Source organism: Leptonychotes weddellii, chromosome 1 (genome assembly GCF_054177405.1).
Source record: "Leptonychotes weddellii isolate Sample4059 chromosome 1, ASM5417740v2, whole genome shotgun sequence".
Lineage (NCBI taxonomy): Eukaryota > Metazoa > Chordata > Mammalia > Carnivora > Phocidae > Leptonychotes > Leptonychotes weddellii.
Genome location: NC_138369.1, coordinates 6,506,829 through 6,527,761, shown reverse-complemented (window position 1 = coordinate 6,527,761; position 20,933 = coordinate 6,506,829). Strand labels below are relative to the sequence as shown.

Here is a 20,933-nt window from a genome sequence, read left to right as displayed (position 1 = left end):
TGGAGGAGTGGAGCTGCCACCCGGCTGGACCCCTAGGGGGCCAGCCTGGCCATTACCATTCTCTGCCGGAGCTCTGGGATACTGGCGATGCTCAGGGAGCCTTTCTTGAATGAACCAGAGTGAATGAGTGAGCACCCACCCATCCCAGCCCCACTGCCCTGCCCCCCAGCCACTCACCTCCTCATCTTTGTACCAGGATAGAGACTCCGCGGTCAGCACAAACCAGTACTCCTTGGAGCCGCCCTTCATCAGGCTGATGTTGTTGATGGTCAGCCAGCCCCTGCGGATCACCTGGGGGGGAGGGTGTTGCTCAGAGGACAACGCCTGCCGCCCCGCCCGGCCCACCCCTGTGCAGTGGCCAGGGCCCCTGTCCCCAGTAAGGAAGAGGGACCATGGCAGGGACACCTCCAGCCCGAAGCCAGGCGACCCAACTCCACCTTGCCCCTAAGCATTTCCCACTGGCAACCAACATGGGACGCCCAGGCAGACAGACACAGGGCACGCACGCTCACTCGCAGGCCCAGAGCTGGCAGGGAGCGGACCCCCAGGAGACCCCCTGCACACACGGGGTTAGGTTCTGTTCACGCAGGCAAGAACGGGTATGCCCGGCTAGAAGGGGCCCAGGGAAGGTCCCGGGCCCATACGTGTGTCACATGGGACGTGACCATTGGAGGAATCACACCTGCAAGACGCAGGTACCATGCCGCCCTCAGACCCCGCCCCTTGCACCCTCTGGAAGGCGGCTGTTGAGGGAAGGCTGGAGGAACCTGCTACACAATGGAGGGGTTCTTTCTCTCCTTTCGTGGCTGACCAGCAGAGGCTCAACACAAAGCGGCAACTCTGCTGCCCATTCTGTTGGCTCATCTGCCCAACTCACTCAGGAGGACAGTCGGTGGGCAAAGGGACCTGCGCTGAACAGGGATCGTGGCCAGTCTCTGTCCTAGGGCTCCCTTCCCCACAGCCTCTTTCCAGAAATTAGGAGGAAGGGATGCTTCCACCCAGAGGGCTGGAGCCAAAGGTCTGAGCCTGGGGAACCTGCAGGGGGATCATGCCCCACGCTGGCTTCAAATCCGGGGGCAGGCCTACTTTTCTCTGACACGTTAAGGTTCTGGCTGGAAGATCCCCAGATGGGGCTCATCTGGCCGCAGCAGTCATCTGAGTAGGAGGCAGAACCCAGGCCTACGCAGAGGACTCATCTGACAGCTATTTTGTAGGCAGCCTGGGGGGCCATGGTCCTATGTTCCCTGGGTCATGAGGTATGTGTGGGCCGGAGCTACCCATCAGTCTGGACTGGGGACCCCAGGGCAGCGGGAAGCACATGGAGACACAGGCAGGGCCATCTGGGGCCCAGGCAGCAACGGACCGGGCCAAGCTACAGACGTGCGGCCAAGGACAGCTGGGAAGGACTGGTGTGGACTCCCCCCCAGGGTGGGGTGTGGCAAAAGCACCGGAGATGGGGCTCCAGGGATGACTCTGGGGGCTACATGTCTTCCTAATGGGTGGGTCTCAAGAGGGTCTTCATCCCCTGCTCTCTGACCTGCCCCCAAGCCTGTCAAATCTTCACAGGGCCCCCTGCCTCCTATGGCTGGAATCAGGCTCTGAGCCTCAGAGGCCATGAAGGTGGAGGTGGCCTGAGTGCACCCAGGGACCCCTGCACTACCCGGAAGCCCTTGCCCAGGCTGGGGACAGCACAGGATCCCACCTGGCAGCCCTTCTCCAGGATTCCTAGTGATGATGAGAGCACCGGGGAGACCTGTGGCCACCAGGAAGCACCTGCCCAACCATGGGCTACCTGGCGGGCTAGGGGGCAGAGGCTTCCGGTCCCAGTATACTCATCCTTGCGAGGCACCCTGGTTTAGGACTGAACATCTGGAGTCCTGGGAATACCCCCAGGCCCAGGCAAAGGGGAATGTCTGGTCACGCTGGGGGCAAGGCTGGTCTTCAGACTCAGGCCCGAGGCCATTCTGCACATGACCCGGGAAGGAGTCCCTGGCCCCAGGGCGGTGCGGGTCTGTGTGTTCACACTGGCTCCTTCCTTCCCCACCCCAGGGGGCAGGGCAGGGCCTGCTTAGCCTTAGCCCAGGCCAGGCAGATTAGATACTTCTATAAACTTCAGTCACTGACAACCAGGGGAAGGGGAGCAGGAGGTGAACACAGGTGGTGAACGCTCCCCAGAAGAGAAATCTTCGCAGGGTGAGGCCTCTCTACTCTGGGGCCCAGCCTAGCTCCCGAGGGGGCAGACGTGGCCCACCTGCTCCTCAGGGGCCTGGCTCACCTGCCGCCACCCTCAGTGAGCAGCGGGCAGAGCTGGCCGACAGGGCCCTGGCCACGCTATGGGCAGTGTGGCCTCGGGGTGGAGGCACTGCCGGGCCGGGCCGGGAATGGCACGGCTGAGCCTCGAGGCAGGAGGCTGCTGGGTAGACTTGGAGAAGCCTCCAAGGTCCCCTTCCCCTCGAGCTGCCCAGAGAGCTGTCTGTGTGGGAGCCAAGTGGGGTCAGAAACGAAATCCCACCCTGGGGAGTTGTAAGCCGTGGGCTGCAGACACACGCGCGCGTGGAGTCTAGAGGAGAGGGAGTTGGGCCTCCTCATCCAAAAGCCAGACTTGTGCCCCAGGGGCCTGGCTTAGAAGGAGGGGGGCAGGGGACAGAAGAGTCATGCAGGCTCCCACGCTCCAGGGTGCACAGCGACAGGCATGCAGGCACGCCCGGGATGGAAGGAAGGGCCGCCGGGAGCAGCACGGGCGGGCGGCTGGCAGGAAGCAGCAAGCTGGGGCCCGCCGGCAGGGTGGGTCAGCCTCCTCCTGGGTGAGGGTCTCAGCCTGAGTCGCCCAGGGCAGGAATGGAAACCATGGCTGGGAGACCCGGGGGGCCCACAGCCTTGACGGATGTGGCAGGGCTGGGCTTTGTGGTTGGGGACGTGGAATCTGGCAGGAAAGAATGACTAAACTTCTTGGGGTGCGAGAAGCAGGCCCCTGGGCCACGTGTGGAGGGAGGAAACGGTTCAAAGAGCACTGGGGGTGACATGGGGAAAAGTGGGAGCCACAGGCCTAAGGACCAGCCATTCTTCCTGCCACTACCCCCACCCGACCATGCCCAGCGTTGGCTCTCTGTGCACCTTCCACACCCCGGATGCAGCGCAGCCCTGGCACAGGATCGGCTCAGCTACTGCAAAGACCCCCACGGCTCACCAGAAGATCCCTGCCAGAGGGCAGCAGCTGGGCCGCCCAGTGCCTCAGGGGCCGGAGGTGGGAGAACATCCCGGAGAAAGGAGGCCTAGGCCCTGCTCTCTGAGGTGGAGAGCTGGGGCTGAAGCCCGCTGCCTGGAGGTGAGCACCTTGAAAACAGCTCACCTCTCAGATGGGAGCAGCACCTGCTCCCCACTGGGCTGGGCCACACTCGGAGAGGAGGTGTTCCCTATAACAGGGATGGCAAATACCATTCATCGCGGGCAGCCCCACTGATCAATGCGTGGCAGCTGCCACCTTAGTGAGAATTCCGGACGCAGCCGGAAAGGGGGCTAGGATCGATTAGTGATGTCTGCCGCAGGCCAGATACAAGAGAAGGGAGCAAGTGGAACAGATTTGATCAATCATCGTATCTGCCACGGGGACAGAATGATAGTGGCAGCATCCAGGAGAGAGTTCCCTGATCAATCAGTCATGTCTCTCATGGGTGTTGGAGGGGTGTCACGTGCAAAGCTACAACGTGGAAAAAACATTCTTTGACCAGTTAGTCACATCTGCCACAGAATGGGGAGTGGTGGCATGCTCAGGAAAGAATGCCAGGATTGATTAGCTGTGCCTACCTCCGGCAGAGCCAGGGAGAGGCACAAAGGAAAGAGTGCTGGATCCATTAGTAATGTCTGCCGTGAGTGCAGGAGGAGGAAATTTCGGCATGGTGATGTCTGCACTGGAGTGGTGGCAGCGGCAAGAACGAGTTCCAGTAGGACTTAAGCAAAATCTTCCCTGGCCAGGGAGGTGAGGGGAGGGAAGCTTGGGAGGTGTTAGCTGAATATTTGCCATCCCTGACCTATAGGAAACTAGCTAAATGTGTCAGGAATGGGCTGGAGGGTGGGCCTCCTACAAGGATGGTGGTCAGGTTAGTGTCTGTGTGAGTTGGCTTATGCCCAGGGAAACACGAAGTCCGGCGGGCGTTGGCCATGGCAGGCGGTTTTTAGGTTAGCTTGATTTTTAGTTGTTTCGTTATTCTAGGGACATTACAGGGTGGCGGGGTCTCCACCACTCTTAGGTTCTCTAATGTCTGCTACCACGCTAAGTGGGTACTTACCAAGATCTCCCCCTTTGAAAATGCAAAGTTAGGATTGTGGGTAAATCAAAGAAGAGCAGGCAGAGGAAAAGAAACGTAAGGGACATGAGGGGACAGAGAAAAAGCAGGAAAAGCACAAAAAATGGGAGGAGAGAAGAGCAGGGGAAAAAAACAGCAAAAGAAAAAAAATTACATGCTATTAATTATATTCATGGTGTTAATATTTAATTCATTATCATCTCCCGAAACAAAAAAGCAACAACATATGTATTACCTACGGCAAGCACAAAAAAATCATGCAGTGGTTACATCCTTCTTTTCCACAGGGCTCTACAATCGTGCAGGATAGCAGAGCCCCACCCCTGCCCCCACCCCCACCCCATCTAATGTGGAGAAGCGGGGTGGGCACTGACAGAAATTTTTGCAAATATGATGTGTTTTCTTAAAGAAAAAAAGAGGCACCTGATACGGGCATATATGACTCTGTTCATATTGTTCATGCCCAAGGCCTCTGGCTGGGGCATGACATCGAGGTAGAAAACCCTTCCCATGGCTCTGGGCTTCTCCGGGTATGGGGCTCAAAGCACCCGCAGGCTCCCCAAACTGCTTATCACAATGCAGCCTCCCACCCAGGCCCTCCCACAGATTCTGAGTCTCTGGGGCTAGGACCAGGAACCCAATTTGTCTGCAGACACCCATGGGTGACTGGGCTGCCCCCCTCTCAAGGGTCAAGTTCTAAGTGTGGCCTTGGATGTCAGACAGGGCCTTGTGGGTGTACAAATTTGCCCCCCAGCCTGTGCCAGAGCTTCAGCTCAAAGATGGGTTTCCTGAAACATCAAAACCTGAACAGACTCAAGAGGCTGGGGAGTGGGGGTAAAGGGTCTGGTAGGACATGCCACGAGCCAGGCACCATCACTGGGCTCAGTGGTCCCTAAGTGCCCATCGGCCCCAAGGGTAGAGCTATGGGCTGAGGGGGGCGGGCTACCTGGTTGGGGATGGCTCTCTTCTTGTTCAGCTGTGTGCTCCTCTGCTGGGCGCTGAAAACAAAGCAGAGAGAGGACTCGTGTGGCGACACGCGGGAGGGACTCTGTCCCTTGGGGAGGTCAAGGAGTCAGCTAAGGGCAGAGGCAGAGAGAAGCCCCTTACGCACAAGGGGCTGCCCAAGGCAAAGAGTCGGGCTCATGCAACAAGAAAATGTATTTAGTTAAACTAAGGCTTCGAGGCCTTGACCTCAGCCACTCCCAAGAGCACCAGCTATTTCCAGGGGTCAATGGCCCCAGAGCCTCCAAGGCGGGGGCCCGAGAAGCTGGACTCCCAGGTGGCTGGGAGGGGGCCGTAGTGGCTTCAGAATAACCTGAGCACCAGGCTGTTTGGGGGTCAAACTTGAGGCTTCTTCCACCCTCTCTTCCCATCACTGACCCCGGCACCAAGTCTTCAAAGGCTTTGACCACAGAGCCGGCCAGCCTGGGAGATCAGACCATGGGACAGCTGCCCACCGTGAAAACATCTTGGATGGCTCCTGGCCCAATGCAGAGGAGAGATAAGGTCCACAGGGTGTGTTTCTCTAAGGTCCCTTATTTGTCTATAGTCCCTGATCTCTTTTCCTCTTCAGCTATCCTGTTTCCTAGCTAGTTTGTGCCACACAGATGAAGGTCACATATCTTGTATGTGGGAACCTACTCAGCTCCCTTGTTCATCCTGTTTTCCACTGGGACAATCACAACGCCACCTGCAAATAAGGGATATCTCCTATAACTTAGACATCCTATTTTCTTTTCTTGTCGTATTCCTTTAGGAATAAGATATTCCTTTAGGAATACATATTGCTTTAGGAACTTTCAGAATATGACAAGGCAAACCACCTTGTTTCATTCCTTTACTGGCTGCCTCTGGGGCTGTACCTGAAAGTTCAAGCTGGCTGTTGGGATAAAGGAGAAAGAGAGAGAGAGAGAGAGAGAAGGAGAGAGGGGGAGAGAGAGTTAAGGAAATAGGCTTCTCTTCCTAGATCAGTAAAGGTTGAAACATTAAGTACGGGGGAAGAATTTATCCAACAATTTTCCTAACATTCAGTGGATTCATTATAGAGCTTTTTCTCTGGGTCCTGGTTTTTGCATTTAGAGGGCAGTGAGAAAGCAGCCCAGAACATCTAAGCACAGGATGGAGTTCGGTCAACAGTGTCTGAAGGAGACAGGACTGATTAAGCCACACACAGTGATGGCTGGATGCCAGTGAGGTCCCGGATGTGCTGCTTCCGAGGGGCTTCCTGGCTCCCACCTTCCCCTGGCAGCTGATGAAGCTGCCCCTTTCCCTTGCCTCTACCCAATCAGGAATGTCTTGCTATTGGGGATGGGGGGGGTGGGAGGGAGTGGGGAATGGTGGGGGGAAGGAGTCCAAAGTCCTCCCCCGGCCTACAGGGCCCTCCTGGCAACGGGGCCTGGGCTCTCACCTCCACCTTGCTTTGGTCTCCCCATGCCTCCCTGCTTCTTGGCCTTCCTTCCTTGTCTCCAACACTGTTTGGGTCCCCTGACTGTCACCTGGCGGTCTCTCCAGGCCACATCCCTTGCTCCACTTTCCTACAGCCCCTCACCTACTCTCCTTTCCAACTCTTGTCTGCCTTGTGACAAAGTGATCAATAACACGTGTCCAGCCTGTGGGCTCTGAAAGGGCAAGGCTAAGTGTTGCTTGTTCACCGTCCTGCCCCAAAGGCCCTGCACCGGGCCTGGCTCCGAGACAGTGCTCCAAGGCTATCCAGTGGGCCCGCGGGGACATCCCCCCCCCAAGGCTGGGACCCTGGCTTGTGCCTGGGCTGGGTGGAGCCTGGCACCCTGGGCCCCCGCGCCCAGCCAGGGCGACCCCGTTCACACACCAGGAAAAAGGCACACAGCAGGCAATACCCACCCGGTCACCAGCTGCTCAGTATAGTAACAGCTGGGGGAAGTGGGAAGGCCCAGGAATCCAGAGGAAAGAGTGGAGTGGTCAAAGGAAAAACAGGAGAGATTGTGAGAAGGAACTGTGGATGAAGTGTGAGAAGCAGAGACATCAAGGTGAGGAAAACAGCAGCAAACCAAAGAGGGGGACCAGCGTTTCAGCCCCCACACACCTGGCTGCTGGGGGAAGAGGCACAGGGGGCGCACCTGCGGTGTGGCCCGTGGTCAGGGTCCCCCAGCCCTCCCAAAGCAGGGATGGCCCAACCAGGGCCCTTGGCTCATCTGGGCATGGGGAGCAGCTTCTGATCATGCCCTCATTCATTCGTTCATTCATTCATTCCTTCCACTCACCTACCAACTGCCCAGCAAAGACCAGCTGACCAACTGTGTTGAGTGCAATTGTACATGTTCCACTCAGTAAGTGCTTAGTCCAGCACAGAGACCCCTGAGCGAAAGATCCTCTTGTCCAGCCTGCTAGCCCAACACTGGGCTCTAACAGGCACTTCTCCACAAGAAAGCCTCCCTGCAACCCTGAGGCCAGGCCAGAAGGTGGCCCTCCGGACTCAACACAAGCCTCCCACAGCCCTGACCCCAGCAGTGATGGCACTGTGTCTTAACTGGTTTGGTGCATGTCTGTCTCTGGCACGGGACCTTCCTTTGAGGGTGGGGACCTGGGTCTGTGCTTGCTCACTGCTGTGTCACAGAGCCTGGCACAGAGAACACACACCAGAAATGCTAAGCAAATGCAAGGAAGCTGGCTACTGCTGATTCCGTGATTCTGTTGGGCTCAGGCAAGAAGACCTTCAGGAGCCACCAGAACAATCTACATGACGCCCAAGCTGGCTGAGGGAGTCAGTGAGCGATGCTTGAGGCCACCAGCATTTACATCTACATCATGCCAAAATCAGAGATCCCTGCGCTGGCCCCTTATCCAGGTGCCATGGAAAGTTCCAGTTTTGAATCTATGGTATATAGACGGAAGCCACGGAGGGCCTGGACAGCACCTCCCAGAGAGCAGCCCCCAGAGTCGGAGCCCAGAGCTTGTGAGACGCTCCGTGAAAGGGCCAAGTGCAGATGGGGGAGTCCGGGGAAAGCTGCACAGTTTATAGAAGGCTCTGAGAAGTCACGCAGGAAGGAAAGCATGCTGCCAGCCTCACCCTTCCCAAGGCGGCTGACCAGAGGTCGGCCCCACAGGAGGCATGTTGAGGACAGTGAGGATGGGGGCTGCTGTTAGCCCAGGAAAGCTTCCAGATACCCCCAGGCGGCTCCAGGCTTCACCCCAGTACCCTGACAGAAAGACCCTCTTGCCCTAGTCGGCTGAGGGAAGCCAACTCGGCCACCTCCCTCGGGGCCTGGCTCTGAGGGCAGGCACTGGTGCCACCCACCAGCCACTGTCCTGAAAAGTACATACTTGGCAAATCCAATAAAGTCCTCGTGGTTCGTGTTGATGTAGGACTGCTCGATGTCAATCAGAAGAAGAATCTGGAAGAAAGTGGGGTTAACTATGAGCACTGAGCTGAGCTTGGCGGGGATGGCAATGGCGGGAGCCCTTCCCACACCCACCAGCAGGGGGGGCTGGAACCATACTGCTTCCCAGGCACATACATACCTTGGGGTACATCTGCAGAGGGAAGGGGGCATGGGTACTTTGAACCTTCAGGGCCTCACAAAAAAGCAAGCCTGGGCCAACAGAGCAAAGTGAGGCAGCCGTGTGGTGGCTTCAGGCACAGCCTCTGGGGCTCACCACCTGGGCTGCAGTCTCGCTCGGCCCCTGCCTGGTGGTTGGACCCTTGGCCACAGGTTACTGAACAGTGGGAAGGGGCAACGAGAGGCCCGACTGCATAGGGTTAAATAATTCACAGCATGTTTAGAGTAGCGCCTGGCGTGTTGTAAGTGCTACATTAAAACAGCAAAGGCAGGGGCGCCTGGGTGGCTCAGTCAGTTAAGCGTCTGCCTTCGGCTCAGGTCATGATCCCAGGGTCCTGGGATCGAGCCCCGCGTCGGGCTCCTTGCTCAGAGGGGAGTCTGCTTCTCCCTCTGCCTGCCGCTCCCCCCTGCTTGTTCTTTCTCTCTGACAGATAAATAAATAAAATATTTAGGGGCACCTGGGTGGCTCAGTCAGTTAAGTGTCTGCCTTCGGCTCAGGTCATGACCCCAGGGTCCTGGGATCGAGCCCCTGCTTCTCCCCTGCCTGCCACTCCTCCTGCTTGTGCGCTCTCTCTCTCTGTGTCAGATAAATAAAATCTTAAAAAAACAAACAAAAAAAGAAAGAAACAAAAACCCAGCGAAGGCAATTTGGCCAGGTGAGGGCATGAGAATGGAACACACAAACCCAGGCGACTAGGAGCCAGTCAGGATGTCATCTCAGCTAAGGGACAGGCCTTTACACAACACCCTGCCTCTTCCTGTCATTTCACTGTGCCTCTGAGCACTCAAGCGTGAAACACGCCAGGCACTTGGACCTTGTGGGGTTGCTGTAAAATGCTGGGGGGCTCTGTGCATGGGAGCCACTGTTGCTGGTTTTATAAGCCTGAGCGCCATGGGCCAGAGCCCTGGGCCGGCGCCCAGAGGTGCTGGCCGTGGGACAACCAGGCACTCTGGCGTGGCGAAGGGACAGCCACATCCCTGACGACAACAAAACGAACTGGAATCTTTCAAGCTTTTGATACAACTTCCGGGCTACAGAAGCCACATGGGCTGGGGCGCAGGCTGACTGGGGGACCCTCTGAAGGACAAATGAGCCACGTCCTGCTCCACTGATGGTGACACGGGGGGCATCACACCCGAACCCAACACGGGGGCCTGTTCTGGTTTGAACAAACACCGGCGAAGAGGTCACGGTGGACGACTGGGGGGAGGGGCCGAGACCAGACGAGGGCCCCACGGGGACGAAAGGACAGCCGTGGGCTCACTGGGCACGTGACAGGTGAGACCCGTGCCACAGCGGTGTGGGGACCAGCCCCACTCTCTGTCCTTGTGTGTGCCTGGACGGTCTCCACGAGGGAACTGTTAAAACCTAAAAAGCACCCACACATCCTCTGCTGGGCGAACGGGTAAGTAAGCTGTGGCCCACACACACCACGGGACACCACTGAGCGATCAACAGCAACAACCTTCGCAAACACCCCGTACAACAGGGATGAATCCTGAACGCTCTACGCTGAGTGAGGGAGGGCAGAACCAAGATGCTACATACTACATGCATCCATTTGAGTGACATTCTGGACAAGGGAGCAGACCAGCTGTTGCCAGGGCCTGGGGGTTGGGGTTGGGGTTGGGGGTGGGGCAAAGGACAGGAATTTTGAGGGTCACGGAGGTGGGGGTCTGACTGAGGTGGGGGTCACCTTGCTTTATGCATCTGTCATTATTCAAGGCAATGTATGCTCAAGATTTAAGCACATAAAAAAAAATTACACACATAAATTATACCTGAAAAGTCAAACAAAAAGCCAATTACCTGGTCCTTGGTTCTCCCCTCCCGTTCCCGGATGTAGGTAGTGACGATTCGCTCCGTCTCTTCTCGTAAGCGGGGGTAGGAGCTGAGCTGGGGGTTGGGGGGGGTGGTGGCATTGGTTGAGTCCTCGTGGCACAGGAAACAACATGAACCACAGAGAGAACACGAGGGAAGGGGAGTGACCAGGGGTGGGCCTACCGAGTCCCCACCGCACTCCTGTCTCATAGCTGCCCTAGCTGGGAGACAAGAAGGGGACGGTGGGGCGACGGTGTGCCAGACAGAGTGACAGGGCGCCCACGCACGAGCAGAGATGCTTTTTGAGAGTGGATCTGAAGGTGGAAAGTGGCAAGAGAAAGTGGGTGGTGTGTGTCTACTGCCCGAGAGTGATGGCCACCCCCTCCACCCAGCACGGGGTGAGAGCAAGGACACCAAGCCTAATCAGGGCCAGCGGGCCAGTGGGGCGGGAACTCTCGCCCAGCTCGTGAGTGAGTAGCGCCTATTCTAGGATGACGGGAGCGGCATCTGGGCCATCTACCTCAGAGGGACCCCCTTACAGAAGGCTCTTCCCCGATCCTAACTGAACCAAACACAGAGAAGCCCACCCTCCAAGGTTTGGGTTAAGTCCACGTGTTGGGGAAAACTGAGCGGACGGTCAAAGTCACTAGTGGAAAGCCTCTGAATTGCCCCGTAACACACAAACTCACAGGTCCGCGCACCGATCACAGTTCACGCTGGGTGATGGGTGGAGACCCTCCTCCTCTAATTAGGGGTTCCGGGAACAGGCGCGCCGCTCGTCCCCACTGCCTGCTTGGTGACTGTCCCTGGCAACACCCCAGGCCTCCCGTCCCCATCAGAGCCCAAACTGGAAACGTGGAACACCTAGGCACTGCGACTCCCCCCTCTCGTCTGCCAGGCAAAGTTGAGATGTTGCCAAGCAAAAGGTGGCCCACGGAAGGGGGTGCCTGCTGAGGCAGACTTTCCAGATGCGCAGGTGGAGACTAACATGGGGGGAGAGGAGATGCGGGACAAATGCGCAGGTGACAACAAAACCTTCGGTTACCTTCTCGGCACACTTTTTAATGACCGTGGCCAGCTCTGAGACCACGAGATCAACACACTTCAAACTCGGCTCTTTAAGCTTTACAATCTGTTTTTTCACAATGGCTTCAAAGGCCATGTCGGGGGTGAAGAGCCCCGTCCTGGGTCATGCGGAGGGCGGGATGAGGTAGAAAGACACCCAGGGACAGTGCAGGCCACACACGTGGGATGGGAGACAGAAAGAGAAGAAAGGAGAGTCAGCTGGTTAGTGACATGCAAGTAGGAGCCTGTGCCCGCATTTGCCCCGGAAGCTGCTTCAGATCAAGGAGGAGTCCTGGGTCGGAGGGGAGGCTGGGGCCGGGGTGGGGCTAGGGGGTCAGTATCACCATTCAGACGGCGAAGGGAATGTGAAGCCCTCGAATTTTCACACCTGTGACAGTGGACTCTAGGACAATAATCTCCACCCCATCTAGGTTTTTCTCTCTCTCCCTTTTCTAATCGAAGAAGCTTAAGAAGCAAATGTGGGCTGTTCCAGACTGAGACAGAAGGCTCAAGCAGAGTTTCCCTGCCTTAGGAGACTGACCCAGGGCTCTGGGGCCTCTGCGGACGTGCAAGCATAAACCGCCCGCTGGGAAGGACTTCAGCTGTCCGGCCAAAGCGTGCTGCCCTGGGAACCAGGACTGCGGGGGAGCCCAGTGCGTCCCGCCGGCCAGAGATGGTGGCCCGTGAACAGCAGCACACAGATGCCTGGGGCCTAGTGGCTGGGAGGACGTGCTGCCTGGGGGGACAGCTCCACACCCGGAGGGAGCCAGGGCTCCTGGTGGAGGCAGCAAGGAGCGGAGCCAGCTTTGCTGGGCCGGACACCCACTCAGTCTGCTGTCAGCATTCAGACCTCTCTTAGTGCCTTGGGGACAGAGAAGTGGCTGGCTCCAGAAAGCCTGAGGGTGCCAGGCATTCGTTAAGAAGGGGTAACGGCTTGTGGGGGGGGATTCAGGGAGCTTGGCCTCCCAACAGCTGACGCGGGGTCCCTCTCTGCTTCCCAGAAGGCAGCAAAGCGACAGCCCAACGAAACCCCCACGTCCATCAGACACATGCTAGGCTTGGTATCAGGGTCCCAGGGAGCCCTGCCCACCAGTCAGGCCAGTTCTGGAGGCTTGGCGCACCCCCCCTCCCTCCCAGACATCGCACCCAGTCCAACGCCACTGCCCGAGCCCCAGGGAGAAGGCCACATTCTTGGAAACTGAGGCAATCTGGGTGGGGGGAAGGGCAAAGGCTGGAGCAGCACTGGGAGCCTGATACCAAACCCCCATACCCCCGCTTCCAAGGCCAGGAGTCACCCTGCCAAGGGCCCAATACCTTACTGGTACACTGCCTAACTGTATTGATTAGCTCCTGGATAACCAGGTCGACACATTTCAGACAGGGCTCTTTCAGCTTGACGACCTGCTTTTTCACAATGGCCTCGAATGCCAAGTCCGGGGTGAAGAGCCCGGTCCTAAAACCATCCGTACCCGGGGGTAGGGGAGATAAGTCAGAGAGAAACAAAGCACGGTCAGCAATTTCATAGGCACGGGCCAGGGCCCCGAGACTGAGTCAGGTCTGGGGGTCGGATGCCTGCATCCACTGCCTGGAAACCCACAGGATGACCCGAGGACCCCAGGGTTGATGGAAGACTGGACAACCAGAGTGACTACTTTTGTCGGATAACAGAGGGGACCTAGGAGTCTCACGGGGGACCTGTGATGGGGACGCATGCTGGGTTCCTGTAATCGTGACTCAGCTCTGGCTCCCCGCAACCCCCCGGGGCAAAGCTACAGTGAGCTTTCTAAGCTGGGCTCATGCCAACTGACTGGGCAGTTTAACCTACATTTAACCCAAGGGCAGCAAGCAGCCCCGTGGCCTACAACAGATCCACACAAGACAGCACACCCGCCCTCGAGTGCCCTTGGAGGCCCACGGGAGAGACTTAAAGCTACCGAAAACCACCCAGGAGCCCTCTCCAGGCCTCACACTCAGGGCACCTGGAGGGATGGGGGACCAACTGGCTGGAGAGTGGCGCCGCGGAGCTGAAGGGAACATGGCAGCTCTCCCCTTGGAACTTGCCTGACTCCGTGGATGTTCTTAATGGCGTAGCTGATCTCGCGCCGTAAATCCTTCTCGTCAAACTCCATCTGAGAGCAGACAAATCACTCACATGCAAAGAGGTACCTGCGGCACCCCCACAACGGGTGTGTATTTGGGGAACGTATGTCCTGTGTGTGGCTGTTTTCACACGGCAGACTATTTCACTGGTCAAAATTTTTAAAAACATTAAAACCCAATTTCAGCGAGGATGGCTTGAAATGAACACTCTCACTCTCTCTCAGAGGGAACATGAATTCACATAAACTTTTTTATGGACTATTTGGCAGTACCAATCAAGGTCCTCCAAACACGTAACTATACTCTCAGGCAGTTTTAAACGGTCTAGAAACCTACCTCGAGGAATTCATAAGAATTAGTTATGTTCATAGAACTATTCGTAACTGCTAAAAAATGTGAAAACAACTTAAATGTCTAATAATGGGAGACTGGTTCAATGTATGATGGGACATCCATAAGATATTATCTTGCCATTAGCAATGCATGAAATGTAAATGATTGGTTTGGAAAGATGGCCACCATATGAAAAAAGCAGGGTACAGAGACACAATAAATCATTTTTCAAGTATGGATGAGCAGATGTGCTGTGTTGTGTGTATGCTGGGGACTTACCCGTTTGCACAGAAATAATCCTGAAAGGGCAAACACCGAGATGCTAACGGGAGTTGTCTGCAGATGTTAGGATTATGGGTGTTTTCATCCCTTTAGCTTTTGATCTTCTATTGAAAATAATTTTACTGGTTTTCATAAAAATGATGTATGAAAAGTATAAAACTTCAAGCAAATAAACAAAAAAAATCTCAAATCCCACAACTGACATTTTTATGAGTATTCTTGCAGATCTGTCTATGCAAAGACACACATCGAGACACAGCCTTCATGTGGAAGGGTGTTGTAAATATTATCTGTATGCTATGCTATACGTGTTGGCTCCTTAACCTGCTTTTTTTCCCCTTCACCACGAGGAGGGCATTTTCCCATGAGAATCGACCTATGATTTCTATGTATTTTGCAAAGAATGTGTATTGGTTTTCGTCAGAGGGCAAAAATGGAACTTTCCTATGGGTCTGCTGCACACCTCGAAGCTGCCTGCTCAGGGAAGGAAGCCCGAAGGTGACATCTCCACCACCTCCGCCCACAGTAGGCAGAAGCCTGGAGGCAGGAGCTCAAGACCCCCTGGCCTGGGAGGAGGCCCTGACCAGAGTCAGGAGGGCCCAGCCTGGCAGCGCTACCTTCACCAGCTCAAAGGGAAACCGCTCATGGAAGATGCGATTGATTCGGGCACCCCCGGAGAGCTCCAGCGTGTCCACTTGGTCTCCGGAGCCTTCGATCCTCTTTTCAAAGTCCACCCCAAACTGCTGGACCATCCTACCAGGAAAAAGAGAACCCGAACGTCAGAGGGGAGGTTGTGACACAGCTCCAGAATCACGCTCTGAGTCAAGCCGTGGCTTATATGCTCCTTTTCATTTTTTTAGCAGCACAATGTACGCGTAGACCAAAACAAATAAATTACAGGACTACCCATGGCACGCAATCACGACACCCCAGGCCCGCTCTATGGGCCCAGTACGGTGATTGGTGGTAGCAGTTTTTACTCCCATTTTGCAGATGGTAAGAGTGGGGGGTGAGGTCACAGCTTAGCAACCTCTGCCCTGATCAGGCAGAACTGTGAGTGAAAAGGTAGCCCCTCCACACAATTCAGGTGTCTTTGCCCCTCTGAGCCTCTGAGCCTCTGCATAGTGAGTTGATCTTAACAGTGTCCCCACATGGGGTCATTGTGAGGATTCAAAGAACTTCTAGATTTTATTAACTCCAAGAAATCACCAATCCTAAAGAGCACTATTAGTCTGTACCCCCACAAAAAAGAAAAAATGCCAGAAAAACTGGCTAGTTAATGGTGATTCACCTCAAACTTCTGAATTCAGGGAAGTTAAAATGTTTTTCTTTTTAAAAAGTGCTCACATAATTGATGAAATATGTTAATACCACACACGGGCCCCTGGAACCCAGTCCAGCCCTTAAAAAGGTCTCCAAGTGTTGCTGATTAGTACTGTGACCATGTGAGCAGCGGAAAACTAAAGTATTTATTAGTGTTCGGTTTTTCTTAGCATTTCTAGTTGCTTCCCCAGTTTCTTGCACTGTCTGCCTTAATCATTTCTGGATCTCTGCCCCCCTCCAAATTCTTGATGTTCTCAAGTTCTGCGTGCAGTCTGCCCTGAAGGGGAGCTGCTGCAACTAAGGGACCAGCCCCCACTGGGCCAGCAGCATGAAGCACAGTTTGCTAGCGAAGAGATGCCCAGCTCTCGTGAGCAAACACGGCCGATGCCTGCAAGACGCCGGGGCAGCCAGGCGTGGCTGCCAGTGAATAGGGTTCTCCCTGAACATCCGGTGGGAGGGCAGGCATAGGGTGGTCTCAGATCCCAAGAAACTCTTTGCCCACAAGAAGTAAACAGTGTTAAGTTTGAGCATAAAAGCATTCTCACCCCTGAACCCTCCACCATGCAGTGCTGAGTGGCGGGGGGCGGGGAGGGATGGACACGGACAGCAGGGTTATGATGGCCATTGCGGGTGGTGTCCCTCTGGTGTGTCCAGGGGAGGAGCCACATGGGTGGCACCATCTGCCTTATGAGCTGCCAGGGAGTTTCTGGATCGCACTCTAGCCAAGCACCCAGGATTCCTGGTAGTCCAGAAACCGGGAATACAGAGGCAAGAGAAGCCTTGAGAGAGAGCGAGCCTGGGATCGTGGGGCACACCTACCCCCTGCCTCACAGCAGGACGGCTGTGAAGAGTCCCCCACAGCTCTTAGCTGGGATAGTGAGCACCGACTCAGGGTCCGAGTGAGAATTCCAAGGACAGAGCAGAGAGAGCTGGCTCCCACCCCAGTCCCCCATGTCTGTCCTCCCCACGGCCACCAGAGGGCGCCTATGATACCTGAATCAGGGCCATCCCTCCTCTGCTCAGAACCCTCCATGGATCCCACCTTACTTGGAGCAAAAGCCCAATTCCTCCCTGTGGCCCACAAAGACCTGAATGCTCTGCCCCGTCCCCTTCCCTCCTCCACTCTGCCCCTCACTCGTTCTGTTCTGTCATACAGCCCCCTGCAACACTGCAGACCACAGTCCTGCCTCAGGGCCTCTGCACTGGCCAGGCCCCCATCCCTGACCTCTCCAGGTCTTTGCCGGACTCTGTCTCAGCGCAGCCTTCTTGACCACTCTGTTTTAAATGGCACCCCCAGGCCCATCCCGGCACCCTAGCCCCTTCCCCACATTAATATTTCACCATTTAATGCATGACGTGTTTTCTTACTTATTTTCTGTCCCATCCCTCCCCCATCCCCGTCCTAAGCACACGGGGCAGGGATTGCTGTCTGCCCCATTCACTGTGGCAACCCCAGGGCTCAGGACAGGGCCCCGCACATAGGAGGCTCTCCACAAATGTTACACTAAGTGAACAGATGGACAACTGAGGACCGGCACCCAGCCTGGACCTGGGACCCTGTGGCTGGGCAGAGGACCCCATGAGCCAGGCTGGGGGGCTTGGGGGGGGGAAGCACGTACTGCAGCAAGGCTTTGGTTTTGCGGGTGGGGTCATCGGGCCGGAAGTTCTTGTACTCCTCCACCTCCTTCTCCAGGGATAGCAGCTGGCTCTGCAGCTTGCTCCGCAGGGCTGGCAGCGACTCCCTGATGTGGTTGGTCAGTTGCTGGGCAAGGGAGAGAAGCCAGAACTCAGAGATTAGGACAGGCGGGATGCCGGGAAGGGGCCGGCCCGTAGCACCTTCCAAGGACCGATGCCGAGATGCCCCACTGAGCCCAGCACACCACCCAGCCTCAGGAGAAAGCCAGGGAACTCTCCGGCTGGAGTCACACTAGTGGTTTTGGGCCAAGAAGAGGTGGCCCCCGTAGGGCAGCTAACCAGGCTGTCCGTGCCGCAGGGTCCACATGACACGTGTGCCGACCAGCAACAGCCTCCCACAAGTGCTCTGGTGAGAGGCCCAGGAGGCCACCCAAGGACCCACGCACTGAAGGACTGGCCCGTGGGTGACGGTCCACGTGGGCCATGGAACAACAGGCAGATGGAGAGACGCAGGGACGGGCCCTATAAACTAAGATGGAAACAAGCTCCCCAATGAAAGGAACGTAACAGCATGTGCTTCCTTCTGTGGAAGACAGGGAAAAGGAGGAACGTAGTTTTAGCTGCCTGAACAGAGAGAAGGAAGCTCTACGGGAAGCAAAAGTGGAAACAAGGCCGGAGTGGGGCAGGCGGGTAGGAAGGGGGCCTCTCCTTGTGGCCCCTTCTCCTCTCCTCTTCTGCTTTGGAATCATGGGGTGTTAACTGCTCACAAGTTGTAAGAGGAAGCAGCGCTGCAGAAAAGGTTACAGCATAAGCCTCAGGATGGGTGGTGAGAGAAAACGTGAGAGAGAACAGAAAACAAACCGTTGTTAAGGGAGGGAAAGAAGTAAGGGAAGGCAAGGGAAAGAAAGGGGAGAGGGAAGGGAGGAGGGAGAGGGCGGTAGTGATGGGGGGCATTACAGACACAGTGGTCTCTCCAGGCCCTGAGCGTTGCTAGAAGGCAGCCCAGTTAGTGGTGACACTGGCCACCACTGGGGAAAGGACCCAGCGCCACATGGGAAGAAAGGGATAGTCACTGTATTTGGGCTGTATGACTTTATTTTTTTTTTATTTATTTTTATTTTTTAAAGATTTTATTTATTTATTTGAGAGAGAGCACATGAGAAGGGGGAGGGTCAGAGGGAGAAGCAGACCCCCTGCTGAGCAGGGAGCCCGATGCGGGACTCGATCCCGGGACTCCAGGATCATGACCTGAGCCAAAGGCAGTCGCCTAACCAACTGAGCCACCCAGGCGCCCTTATTTTTTATCTTAATAGAGAGAAAGAGAGACGCGGGGGCAGGAGGGAGGGAACAAAACAAAAGCCATAAAAGCAGCTAATACCCTAAAAGTGAAAAGAAGCCCTTGCTGCCATCTTTCCCACAACAGACAAGAATTTACTAGCATCCATCCTCAAGCTACAAAAAAGGTGTGAGGGAGCCTCACACTCGGTGCTTATGAATCTGATGGCCCTGCTGAAGTCCTCTGTGGTTGGGGGCCCTGCCCCAGCGGCTGGTCCCAGACCCCTCTGTGGGAGCCGCAGGCCTTTAAGGGGGGCATGGAGGCTACACGCTCTACAGACCTTCACCCCAGTGTCTGACAGCATCCTAGAGCACGAGAGCAGCCCCGCTGTGCTCACGGGGAAATGCGGGGCGGGGGTGGGCACAGCTCCAGGAAGTGCCACGATGCAGAGCCAGGCCCCCCAGAGGCCAGCCAGGCCCCTTGCCTGCGTGCCAGCCCTCAGCGGAGGCCCCCACCAACTGCGGGGCATTTTACTTCCCTTCTTCCCCCTTCTTCGCCCAGGCCAACCACTTCCTCCCACTGGACACGTTCCGTCCCCTTTGCTCCCCTCAGCTGCCCCCTCTGCCTTCCTGTTCTGCACTGGCTCTTCCTGGCCCCCATCGTGCCTTCATCTGGGGACGTGCTCCGAGGCTGCGCCCCCACATTTGAAATATGCCTTTCCTGAGGACACAGCCCTGCTTGGGCGTTGCCACTGTGCCCCCACCGCCTGCCTGACTGTGGCTCTGAGTTCCTCCCCCCTTCTGGGAAGCTGCCACCAAGTATCCAAAGGGCACGTCTTGCAACCCTGGGTGGACAAACCAGGACTGACCCTAAGGACAGACACGGCCTGTCACAGCGTGCCTACGTAATCCCCCATCAGGGATTTTACTCTCCAGAGAAATCCACACACGAGCCGTACGACGGTATTCACATTAACGGCCACCTTCGTGGTCGCTCTCCAAAGAGAGCCTGGCGGGACAGCCTGTGGCCCGTGCGTTCAGAGACCACGACGCAGCCATGAGAAAGAACGGGGAAGGGTGCTTTTCGGCCCGGCCAGGGCTCCAGGAGATAGCGCTGAGCAGAAAAACCCAAATGCGGGGCGGGGTGGGCGGGGGGCGGAGGGAAGAGGCATCCACAACTACGTCATCCTTTACGGTAAGAAAGGGAGAACTGTGATTCTCGAAAGTCCTTTTTGCTTCTATGGACAGAAAGAAGCGCAGGCACAGTTGACAGTGGGTCCCGCGGGTGGAAGGGGGGGCAGACGGGGGCACCTCACGGCATGCTCGTGGTTTCCGAAAGCTGAGAATACGTTCCCAGTACAGAAAGAGCGGCCGGTGATGGTTCCCAGCTGACACCCAGGGGACAGGGGCTCGGACAGGCTGGGCCACCCGGTCAGAGGTGGGGCTGGGCTTCGGCCCCGCAGAGGTCCCGTCCAGTGCTCCCGGGCACCCTGCCTTGGTGAGGGCCAGGCCATTGTCACCAGGTCACCGACACCAGGAACTGTATGCAAACCTCTGGGTACGCTGATTAGACAATTCCAAGTATTTAATTATAATTAAAATAAAAGCAACAATAACAGCAATGGAGATAATTGTGCCGCTAGAGACTCACGGAACAACCCCCCTTCGTCAGGCCCCGAACCAAATGTGGCTGGGACCCGTGTTGCTCTGGACCACGGCCAGCAGCGTAGCGGACTACACGGGCACAAAACCCTGGCCGTACCTGATTCAGGGTCTTCTGCAGGTGCGGGGTGCCCATGCGGTCGGCCATGTGCCGGTAGGCCGGGTGGGAGAGGAAGAACTTTCTCTCGGCCGCCAGCGCCGCACGGATGTCCTTCTTGCCCTCGATGTCCTTCTGGCTGCGGTTTACCACGCCGATGTAGCCTGCGGGGACAGACGGTCAGGGCAGGGGCAGTGCCAGGCAGGCCAAGGTGCCTGGATGCCCACCATGGACCCTGTCCCATAGGTCACTCTCAGACCGGGCCACAAGCCGGACCGTTTCCTCAGAAACGCGGAGAACATGAACACAAAGAGCAGTCCCGAAAAGCAACAGAAGTGTCTGGAGGAAGGAGGGGTGACGCCCGGCCTGGTGTGAGGTGGGGGACAGAGGAAAGCTCTGGAGAAGATGAAACCCCCAAACTGAGCTTTAGAGACAAGAAAACCACCTCAAAAAAGAAGGGGGAGAGGGACCAGCTCATCTTTTTTTTTTTTTTTTTTTAA

General features: G+C 56.4%; 1 protein-coding gene across 1 annotated transcript in view; it reads right to left on the bottom strand.

Moving 5' to 3' along the window:
- Positions 1 to 20,933, bottom strand: part of DNM2 (dynamin 2) — a 57,630-nt gene that overhangs the window by 12,827 nt on the left and 23,870 nt on the right. Inside the window, exons 6-15 of the mRNA XM_081805384.1 lie at positions 20,437 to 20,597; positions 17,384 to 17,526; positions 15,059 to 15,194; positions 13,788 to 13,855; positions 11,707 to 11,845; positions 10,650 to 10,736; positions 8,604 to 8,674; positions 5,251 to 5,302; positions 4,287 to 4,298; positions 178 to 291 (exon numbers count right to left, since the gene is read on the bottom strand). Coding sequence (XP_081661510.1) covers positions 178 to 291; positions 4,287 to 4,298; positions 5,251 to 5,302; positions 8,604 to 8,674; positions 10,650 to 10,736; positions 11,707 to 11,845; positions 13,788 to 13,855; positions 15,059 to 15,194; positions 17,384 to 17,526; positions 20,437 to 20,597 — 983 coding nt within the window. The remainder of the gene's footprint in view (positions 1 to 177; positions 292 to 4,286; positions 4,299 to 5,250; positions 5,303 to 8,603; positions 8,675 to 10,649; positions 10,737 to 11,706; positions 11,846 to 13,787; positions 13,856 to 15,058; positions 15,195 to 17,383; positions 17,527 to 20,436; positions 20,598 to 20,933) is intronic.